Source organism: Rhipicephalus sanguineus, chromosome 5 (genome assembly GCF_013339695.2).
Source record: "Rhipicephalus sanguineus isolate Rsan-2018 chromosome 5, BIME_Rsan_1.4, whole genome shotgun sequence".
In the NCBI taxonomy this organism is placed as follows: domain Eukaryota; kingdom Metazoa; phylum Arthropoda; class Arachnida; order Ixodida; family Ixodidae; genus Rhipicephalus; species Rhipicephalus sanguineus.
The window spans coordinates 32,998,221-33,009,279 of record NC_051180.1 but is presented as its reverse complement, the minus strand read 5'-3'; the positions used below and the strand labels follow the sequence as shown (position 1 = coordinate 33,009,279).

The 11,059-nt window shown below is 46.7% G+C and overlaps 1 protein-coding gene across 1 annotated transcript; it reads right to left on the bottom strand.

Annotated features, from left to right (window-relative positions):
• Positions 1-3,131: 3,131 nt before the first annotated feature.
• Positions 3,132-10,829, bottom strand: LOC119394608 (uncharacterized). Its single transcript, XM_037661927.1, has 3 exons — positions 10,298-10,829; positions 4,316-4,339; positions 3,132-3,244 (listed from the first exon to the last, which is right to left on the bottom strand). The coding sequence occupies exons 1-3, from the start codon at positions 10,827-10,829 to the stop codon at positions 3,132-3,134; spliced, it is 669 nt and encodes a 222-aa protein (XP_037517855.1).
• Positions 10,830-11,059: the final 230 nt, after the last annotated feature.

Sequence of the window (11,059 nt, the reverse complement as noted above, 5' to 3'; positions counted from 1 at the left end):
CGTTGGTTCGACTCCCGGCAACGAAGCGAGAATAAATATATTGCTCAAAGTAGCTCTGGAAACCGCAGTAGAACAGCGCCGGCGAAAACAACAGACCAGACGAGGAGGAGGACACGTAACACTAGGCGCACTAACAATTGAAGTTTATTCAGTATCTGCACAGAATAAATACTGCCTTAACATGAATAAACAGAAGAAAGAAGGATACAAAAGATATGACAGTGTATCACGTGGTCACTCCTACTGAAACGGTTCCTGAAAGAAATCTGACATCCTTCTCTGAAAGCAAAACAGGAGGCATGCTGACACAAGAAGGATGTCAGATTTCTTTCAGGAACCGTTTTGCACGCGCAGTAGGGGTGACCACGTGATACACTTGTCATATCTTTTGTAACCTTCTTTCTTCTGTTTATTCATGTGAAGGCAGTATTCATTCTGTGCAGATACTGAATAAACTTTGAGTTGTTAGTGCGTCTTGTGTTACGTGTCCTCCTCCTCGTCTGGTCTGTTGTTTTCGCCGGCGCTGTTCTACTGCGATTATGTACCAACTAGCCCTAAAGTACATCTTGACAAGTTCTGGAAAAGGAACAGGACAAAATCGCTCCAGAATATATCCCGGTTATATTCAAAATTTCCCAAAGGCGTCTTCAAGCTCAATGACACCATCTGTTGTTTACCATTGTGTTCTTCGGGAACATCTGTGCTCACTCTGACCACTGTTGGAAAGTATCGCCACTGTTGTAATGGGGACAGGTTTACGCGTGGAAGTAAGCTGACCGCGTTATGAATAAACAACCCATATTGCTAATAAACAGGCAATCACCTCGAACGTCTTTCCGAACACGTCGTCCTGTTGCGAGAAGTCGTGATTGAACCCCAGCATGCCGAGAGCGAGCACCTTGTAGTCTGAGACCAGTTGATACAGCTTTTCCGGCATTTTTGCCAGCTTACGCATCGTTCCTTCCTTTTCGCTGGCCTTATACGAAGAGAAGCTCACACCTCCCATGGTCTTGTCAGAGTGAGCGATCGCCTGCGACGCGGGAACACGTTTATGCTGATAACACTGGCGGGTCTTGCAAAGTAAAGGCGCATTTCAGAGAAATATCACGGAGGACCTTAGTGTGTGTTTGCGTGCGTGCGCGCGTGTGCATGTGCGTTGTGTGTGTGCGTGTTTGTGTGCGTGTCTACAAAAGAAAAGTACAGCAATTCATCACGGTAATACACGGCAAATATGAGGTTCGTTGGCTGTAACATTCCATCGTGGGAACAGACTGCGTGTGTCAGATTTACTAGGTGGGAAGAAGTGCGGATGGAAAAACAGGTAACGCGTACAGCCCAGATAACCAGTCATTTATTCGACTCTGAGACATTGGAACGCAATGAATAAAACCTAATTTGTTGTGTTAATAATACGTGCTGATGTTTTACGCGCCAAAACCAAATATGTTTATGAAGCACGCTGTTGTGGGGGGTTTCGAATTAATTTCGACCACGTGGGGCTTTAAGTAGTGCCTAAATCTAAGCACAGGGGGTCCTTTGCATTCCGTCCACACAGAAATGCGGCGGCCGTGCGCGGGAATCGAGTCCGCGCTCTCGAGCCTAACTTTTTTCTGTAAGATGCTACAATAGTAAGCTTGCGGGCATATGTAGGGATAAATGGAGATCGCTGATGCCTTTTCTCTGCTATGAGCTTCATTAAGCTCGTAAACATAAAATGAGGAAATGCGTGGAGTCCAGAAAGAAAAATCCCGTCAATAATGACCGTGTACACTTACCTTCTTAAAAATATCCCACGCGTGGCGCCCTCGCACAGGTTTCAGACCTCCACCAACTACGGCCAGCTCGGAGAAGATGGCGTAGTCGCATATCCCATCGGTGATGGGGTCTTCAACGGTGAGCGTCTCGCCCACAGTGCAGATCATCGGCTTCATCGGGATCGTGGCTGCATACAATCAAGCGCGAACGCTCTGAACGAGACGATAAAGCGAAACGATGAATCAGTTTAGAATGATAAACTGTACTTTGAGAATTCTAATGTCGGTGATTTCATCGTCATAAGTTGATTAATAGACAAAAAGCCAAGGTCAATGTTTCATTTTTAAATTCCGAAATTTCCGCACGCGTTGTCACGGATTTCGAAGTGTACTTTTCGTATTTCGGTGACATTGGCTCAACGAAGTTTCCTGAAACCTGGTATGTTATGTTTATGGTCCGCTCAGAGGACGATGCACTTTTTTTTTCACCAATATGTAACTACGTACGACACAGTAGGTAGGCGCCGACAAAAGTTATGACATCACGGCGGTTGGTGCGGGAATTTCAAGGTGGCGTCGTTACCCACATTTCCTTTCGCTCGTTTTCTCGCTTTCAAATCGTCTTCTAGCCGTAAGAGTGGCGTTTTTGGTATTGTCAAATTGTAATCTACTAATACGCGAAAAATAGCTTTTCGCTTTAGTGTCCCTTTAACGCTTTTCTGTCTCCATCACATTATCTGCCGACGTTTCTAAAGCCGAAGCCTCAGGTGCTTCTTCAAACGCGAAAATTGACCGCCGGTGTCGGCGACGTCAACATGAGTAATGGAAAAAATCATGAACATGTGATGACGTCACCGAATGCGTCATCATGACGTCACAGGTAGACACATGTGTCGTCACTGCGAGGTCACAAGGCGTCGCCGCTTTGTTCAATTTGGGCCGATCACGGAGCACTGCAGCACCACGTGAGGTGCAGTTGAGTCAGCGCTAGTCCCGTATGCTTCTTCTCTTTCGTCCGTCATTCTCGTGCGCGCCGCACTTTACGCATGATGGTGTATACGAACAAGCTCAAGTTGTTATATTATTGCAGGTGCGGAGAGCTTCCCATTACTCCGATACCGAAGGCAGTGCAAGATCACGTTGGGTGCGTAAAACTTTCGAAAGGGATCAATAAAATCGACTTGGAAGGAAAAAAAAAATATTGCTCTCGCCTTCCAGTCGTCTTAAGCAAGTGCATCAGGGACCACGAGACTTTTTCATTTATACCGTAGGGCATATTGGGGCCAATAAAAAAAAACACTGCTTAGTTGAAATTGACGCAGAAGAACGCGAAGGACGTTCGGCATTGTACATTAGCATAAGATTGATCTTTTAGACTTACTGGTCGTTGTCGTAGTGCTTGTCGTAGTGCTTGTCGTAGTGCTTGTCGTAGTGCTGGTCGTAGTGCTGGTCGTAGTGCTTGTCGTAGTGGTTGTCATAGTGCTCGATGTCTTAGTAGTTTGTGGTATCACCGGTGTCTTATTGGTTGCTGTTGTAGTGCTTGTCGTAGTGCCTGTCACAGTGCTCGATGTCGTAGTAGTTCGTGGTATCACCGTAGGCGCTTGCGTGGCTTTCACGGTGAGACTCGTCGTGGTCTTAATCTTCATGGTCGGCTCCGTGACAGCACCGATCGTGTCATCAAGCTCTGTATATTTCAAAGGAGAAACAATAACTCCCCGCACAAGGACGCGGGATAATACTTATCACATTCGCACTTGATACAATGCTGAAATACGGTGGTAGCGTTTTTTTTTTCTGAAGCGGTTGATTTAAAGCCGGGAAGTTACCGGAGCGTTTTGCAGCCCATCATAAATTGTGTTTGCTATGCAGGACAGACAGACACGGAGACCCTCGGAGTCCTGCGCGACTATGCACGAAGATGTCTCGGGAATCGACACACGTAACTATGAGAATCTATCGAGGATCGAACCATTTACTTGCGCAAGAGAAGAACAGAGCATAAGCGCTGCAAGCTCATTAAAAAACGGCACTGAAAGATTTTCTTGGCGTATAAGCGTATCATACGCTGAGGGCGTGTTTTTTTGGCAATGGCAATACTTAGCAATGGTTCTTGATTACACTGCATAACTTTCTAGAGAACAAATCTTGCATACAAGACATGTGTGAGCGTAGAGCAGGTGAGAGTGCGTGTATACCGATTCGTTGCGTGCTGTTCAGTGTGTGAGCTATTCGGCAAGACAGACCATGACGACATGCGAGACAGCAGTACCTGTATGTCGAAGGGATCATAAGAAGTGCATTGCTTTAAAACAGAAAACTTAGGAACGATTTCTGATATCGGAGAAAATGTACTCATGAAGCGTTTTTATTTTACATTTCGATACAAGAGATGAGAACACAAGAAGGCATTGCCAAAGGAAACAAAATAGTGAATGTGCATTACAGCTAAGGCTATATGATAAACACGCGTCTTGTAAGACATGTCAGTGTGATATTAAATTTGCATACACGTCAAGTATTACTTCTGACCAAGGTTTACTACCGTCCCTGCGAAGACTCACCATTTCCTTCAGGTTCTTGATAGTCTGCAAAGAAAAAAGCAAGGGGTAGGCAGTTTCGTTGTTATACAAAATTGTGCGGCAGTTTAAGATCTGGGTTAAAGTAAAGCTTAACTTTGCATGTCCTGGTTCTATTGCACCGCCCGAGACGTCACGCTACTCCTTAGATGCCGAATTCAATATGATGCGTAGCACGATGGTGACACTTTAAAACTTTAAGTGTCTTTGCAAGGGAAGGTATCAACTCTAGAATACTTATATTCAAAATCTTACTACAACCAGACAGAAGGAAATTAACGGGACTGTACTAGGCTTTTGACCTAAGCAGAACAAATGTTTGTATGGTAGATGGAGGGCGTAAGCTATCAGGACAGCTTTTAAGTGTGACAACGTTTCAGAAAGTCGGGCGCCAGCTAGGTTTTAGTTTGTTCGCAAGGTGTTTAAGATACAATCAAATTTATACAGTGGGAGCTTACTGGCCAACAATGAGAAGATACAGATTTTCCAGGGTGAACTTACGGAGTACTAAGATCATGATCACCGTCACAAAAAAGAATACAAGAAGTCCTAAAAACAGCACCTTCAGCACCATCAGCGTGACAGACCTGCGAAAAAAAGAAGAAACAAGAAACTCTTTTACCATAGTGCAGTGCTTCGTGCAGAATATATCACAAAGATGGCGGAAATCATCCAGCTATTAAAAGCTTACGTTACGAGAAGAGCTCGATATTGCTGTTAAAACTTTGTGTGTCTGGGCAGTTCAGTAAAAAGGAAATATACGTATTTGTTCTCCGCGCGTAATTCTATATCCATGCAGCTTGGCAAGAAGACGTCACGGCATTCATTTATTGATGAAACAGACTCACTGCCACAATTGTATTGAATTACTTTGAGGAATACAAATGGCAATCATACTTACCTATTCCTAGCATCTACAACAAAGAAATAAGATACCTCAAAAATATTGCTTACAGCCTACTCAAATATCCATACGTAACATTATATGCGATACAACGTCAATGGGTGAATCGATTTGAAATCGACATGTTATGTTTCAGACAGTTCAATTCTGCCGAGAAAAACCTCGTAGCAATCCGTGATAATTAGCCTAGTGTTATAGTGTGCTGAAGCATTTATCAATGTTGCACTATATGAATGCTTTAAGTGGCGTAGTTTTGAGTATCTGCTCACATGCAACATGTAGAACGCGTATTAAGCAAATATAAAAGTTGTTAACACGGTGTTTCTGTATGCAGGCTTCTGATATTGGACTTCTTTGCTATAAACAGTCAATACATGCATTAAAAATGGCCCGCCAGCTTTCTCCATAAGTACACTAACTGCAATTTACGTTTTAAACAACGCAACCCTAACCAAATTAACCTGAGTCAATTCATAGCTATATTATTACTTCGTTAGAGCGTGTTTAGATAGGAGAAAGTGTGCCAATAATTCCGTTGACATTAAAGGGGCCCTGCAACGGTTTTTGAACGCACTGAGAAAACGTCGCCCATCTTTAATCAAGGCTCCAGTGAACATATGAGCCAAATATTGCACGGCATTTCCCGTTTCTAAAATACAACGAGAGTAATATCGACAGAAAATTCTGATGTATTGGCGTGTTTCGGGGCATGGCATGCTGTTGTTAGTCTTTCGTCTTCGCGAGGCTCTGTTGGGGGCTTGTTATGATAACATGTTTCTGCAGTGCTACAAAAAAATTCTCGCGTTATTTCAGGCACATTTCTGTTCCTACATGTCGGTGCCTCTTTTGACGACACATTTTCCTGCGGCACTACAAACCTTTCTTCTATTTGCTCTGCTCTCCTTTGTAACAACGCACACGTGACAGAGCCCACTTTGTTGAAATGATAAAAGGTGCCCCTGGCACAACATAAAAGTCTGTCTCCGCGTCAGCAATCTGTCTAAACTACAGAGAAATCTGGTCATAACAGCAATTTCCGTTGTCCTTGTGGCAAGTTCTGTAATCATTTTCAACTGGCAATATAAATTCGCGCCAAAAATCCAACAATTCCTTCCGCTTTGCTTCCCGATGTCGTCCCAGCAGGGAGCGCGCCCACTCACGTAGCTAGCGAAACGTATTCGCCGATTTCCCTAAATGCACGCCCGTAAACGATCTCGGAGGTCGAGCGTGCGTCGCCTATAGGTACAGCGGTCACCCACCGGCTACCGCCACTCGCCAGCGCCTGTAACTGTTTCAAGAGTGCCGTTTAGAGCAAGTTCTACATCATTTATGTAAGGCGTGTCTGCATGATAACATATATTACACCGTGGCGCGTGTCGGCGCCCCGTGCCTATCCAATGATAAAACAGATTTGCACTGCTCGTTCAAATGGAGTACATTCGATTGATCAGATTTACGCAGCCCTTAGCTCTGCAGTGCTTAAATAAATAAAAAATGGAGTCATTTCGCAGCATAAATGAAATATATTTTAACCATTGTTTCGTGAAAATATACCTTGAAAACTACTTACCTCCCCAGAATGTGTCGAAGCTTGTAAATTGCCCTGTAACTGTTTTAAGAGTGCCGTTTAGAGTAAGTTCTACATCATTTCTGTAAGCCGTGTCTGCATGATAACATATATTACACCTTAAAAGGTGTAATATATGGCCTTACACCTTAAAATCTCATCAGTAGGTGCATGTCAAGGGTTCTATGCTGTATGAACAGATGGGCAGTTTCACTTTCTCCAGACTATTTTTCAGGCATTGATATCAAAGTTTACTTGGAAGACACGTTGGCTAAATTTTACGGTTAATTCTGCCTCCGCCCTGGCTGTAGGCTTCTTAACGGTTTTTCGTGCTGCCTTGCCAAACCAAATATTGGCCTCTTCGCATAATTACCTGCAGAATATTTTTGCAATTGCTTCGATTGCTCGTTGTAGTCAATACTTACTTTTAGGTATAGGTGCTTGCATAGGGAAATTTTCAACTGAAACGAGCAAAGTATGAAATAATGCAGTACCGGCGCGTGCCGTGCGAATTTAATCAGTTGTTCGGTTCGTCTACAAGAGGTTTCAACTGAAAAACAGCACAATTGGAATTCGAGCGCAATTTAAACACATTTAGAATTCGAACGAATAAACATCGAGCATTTCCCGAGTGTGAACATTACATTCCGTTAATTAAGAAGGTTATTGGCCAAACACGGATAACGCACAATCAAGAAAGCAATGCTCCTTTCTGGTGGCAGGGGGCGGCACCGTTTCTTGCAGAAGTGAAATTAGACTTTTAGCATCGTCAAAACACTGGAACAGTTTATGGTCCTTGTACTTTAACGCACGTTGAGAGATGGCAGAAGCCATTTCAATGAAGTCAAGCATTAGTCCAATTACTGCCAATATAAATGGCCATCACGGAGAATGGGCACGCGGATGACGACTGTCACGGATCCCGATATATTGAGGCTGATGTGATTTATTTACATACCTGGTGACTGAGAACTCTACCTGGCGACTGAGAAAGAAACGCCATATCCACGAGGTGAATGATGATTGAGGAGCTGGCTCGGAGATAATCGTGTAAACCGCGAATGCTCCGTACAATTCCTATACTGTCATATAAAGGCGTCACACGTTATTATAGCAGCGGCGGTGGTCAGGTTTTGTCGAACCACAAGCGGTAGCAGAGCTTGCAGCCTTGGCCGGACGTGTGGTCGAGGAAATCGCGCGCGTCGGCGCCACCAACTTCAGGTAGCGACCGCTTTCGGCGCTTCGCCGCTGCATCCCGCGCCCGTACCTCTTTGAGGTTCTCTTGCCGCCGCGTCCGCGCTGCTTCGGCTTCGCGGGTTTGTATCTCGGTGTCCGAACGACACTGACATCTCTTGGCGGCCTCGCGAGCTCTCACCGCAGAGTCTTGACGGCGAGCCCGCGCTGCTGCTGCCTTGCGAACCCTCCGCTCCGTCGCCCTCTCTTCTTCGTTCATGTTATGAGTATCGAAGCGCACTGCAGGAGTGGAGCGCGCGCCGCATGCTACAGTTGTCTATTCTATATGTGGTTTCGCCTTCGTTATTATCATCATCAAGGCTCTCGAAGAACAAGAGTGAGAAGACTTCAATTTCGCGCTAGAGTTCGCATGCTACATTTGGCTATGATATAGGTGGTTTTGCCTGCGTGGGTATCATCATCAAGGTGCTCGCAGAACAAGAGGAAGAAGACTTCTCTTTCGCGCGAGCTGCGCCTGCAGTGGTCGCCTCTGGAACTAAGGTTACGCTTACGGCACGGAACTTTGCCCCAGCTTAAGAACCTGGCGAGCCAGCTCCTAAAAAAATTACACATGATTTTCCCCTACGGTCAGCCATGGTGGGATGCGATAGCATCGCGGGGGTTGCGCATCGAGCTTCCGTTTCTCTTACGCGACTTATGAGACGGTGGATTACAGCTTGCCGACGCTGACGTTTACGTTCGGCTTCCCGAGCCTTCCTCTGCTCGGCGGCGGTGGCGCTGCCGCTGCAACTAGCGCCGACCTTGACCTTGTTCCTGGCGTTTCGCGCACCGTTGTACAGAGAGAGAATGACGGAAGCACAGCGAACGCGCGCTTTCGCAGCCTCGCAGCTTCCAGATCCGCTTGGCGGCGTTGCCGTTTACGTTCAGCTTCGCGAGCGTCGATAGTGCCGTTGCGAAGGAGAGTGCAACGGGAGCGAGCGCGCGCCGCATTATATACGAGCGCACAGCTGTGGCGGAGAGAGAGAAACGGGAGAGGAGAAACGAAGCGGATGCAGCGCTCACGCTACCTCTTTCCACCTCCTTGCGCTCACGCGAGGAGAAGGGGGAGAGTTGGCGCATGCGCAGTATGTGTGCGGATGCCCCGAGCGTAAGATGCTTTCGCATCTAAAAATCAGTTTCGCCGCTCGGGCGGCGAGGACAAGGTCTCTTTCATGGGAGACCAACAAATTGGAATGCTATACGAAGTAAGGATAGCAGCTTGCGAGCCCTCCGCTCCGCCGGCTTGTCATCTTCGTTCATGTTATCAGTATCGAAGCGCACTGCCGGAGTGGAGTGAGCGCCGCATGCTACAGTTGGTTATTCTATATGTGGTTTTTCCTGCATTATTATCGTCATTAAGGCACTCGAAGAACAAGAGGAAGAAGACTCCTCTTTCGAGCGAGCATGCGCATGCTACAGTTTGCTATGCTATATGTGGTTTTGCCTGCATTAATATCATCAAGGAGCTCAAAGAACAAGAGGAAGAAGACTTCTCTTTCGCGCGAGCTGCGTCTGTAGCGGTCGCCTTTGGAACTAAGGTTACGCTTACGTCGCGGGACCTTGCCGCAGCTTAAGAACCTGGCGAGCCAGCTCCTAAAGAAAAAAAACTGGTCGCAACCTTAATCTTCGGCTGACGTGTCTGATAGTGGCGCACAAACGTCGGCATTCGTGTGCCCTGGTGTATTCCTTGTGTTAACGTTGTTTTTCGTAAGAGTGCCGAAGCGTATCCCAGAGGCCACGTATAAAGAAGCACGTGGTTGAGATTGGCTCCGCCAGGTGCCGCAACGATCTGAGCTACTTACAAGAAAGCCGTCTGCTCTTTGGAGCAACTAATTCATTTACATTTCAATAATTATCCGGACAGTTAATTGCCCTTAAGTAAACTTATGCCGGGATATCATACGTATTCAGCATAACTGGAACGAGATACCATGGTTCTTAACTAGTTTTAGTTTCAGAAGGCTATTTCTCAATACTTTGGAAACCGGAAGTGCTTGACCGAATGTACTTGAAAGATAAAGGAGACACACACGTTACTCGTGCGAATAATAAGTTAAATTAATAAAGAAGCATATTTAACAAAGTGAGAATAGAGCAAATAAGGACGGACATGAAGACGAGGCAGACAAGGACAGGAGCTTGTCCTTGTTTGCCTCGTCTTTGTGTCCGCCTTTATTCGCGCTAATTTCGCTTTGTTAAAATGCAGGACCAACTAGCCCAGCAGCATGTCATACTGAAATAAAGAAGCCGACAGGTTACTCACTCAGCAGTGGCGGTGGTGGTAGAGGAGGTGGCTGGGGCTGTGGCGTTATTGGCTGAGGCAGGTTTGGCCCAGCTACCGCTGGCATTAGATAAAAATCAGCACGCGGCGCCGTTGCCACGGGTGTGTCGGGTGGCATGTTGCCGGCAATCGGCAGGGCCAGCTGTGGCGGCGGTGGAAGAAGCGGCTCGTAGTACGCATCAGCAGGGGCAGCAGGGGTGTCGGGTGGCATGTTGCCGGCAATCGGCAGGACCTGCTGTGACGGCGGTGGCAGATCCTGTACGTAGTACGCATAACCGGGGGCAGCAGGGGAGTCGGGTGGCATGTTGCCGGCAATCGGCAGGTCCTGCTGTGGCGCCGGTGGAAGAAGCGGCACGTAGTACGCATCAGCAGCGGCAGCAGGGGTGTCGGGTGGCATGTTGCCGGCAATCGGCAGGACCTGCTGTGGCGGCGGTGGAAGATCCGGCACGTAGGACGCAGGATCAGGGACAGCGGAGGTGGCCCAGCCATAATTAGAAGGAGTGACCGGCTGCATGGTGAGACGGGACTCTTGGGTCTTTGTCAAGCGAAGCGGACGAGACAGCCGCAGCCAATGAACACGTCTATCTTTTCGCTACGTGCTCGTAATGCGTTGCACGCGGCAGCAATGGAATACGTGACGTCAGGGATGTATTCATGATGATAGTAACAGTGAAAGTGTCAATTCCCCACATTGTAAAAGGAAACCGCCCATACTCTTAAGTATAGCTAAATAATTGGTGGGGT

Excerpts from the sequence above, each read along its gene's own strand:
- LOC119394608 (XM_037661927.1), bottom strand. The coding sequence starts at position 10,829 with ATGCAGCCGGTCACTCCTTCTAATTATGGCTGGGCCACCTCCGCTGTC. Across the intron at positions 4,340-10,297 it reads ACCACCACCGCCACTGCTGA|ACTATCAAGAACCTGAAGGA; the intron begins GTGAGTAACCTG and ends TTTTCTTTGCAG. Across the intron at positions 3,245-4,315 it reads TCAAGAACCTGAAGGAAATG|ACATCGAGCACTATGACAAC; the intron begins GTGAGTCTTCGC and ends CAAACTACTAAG.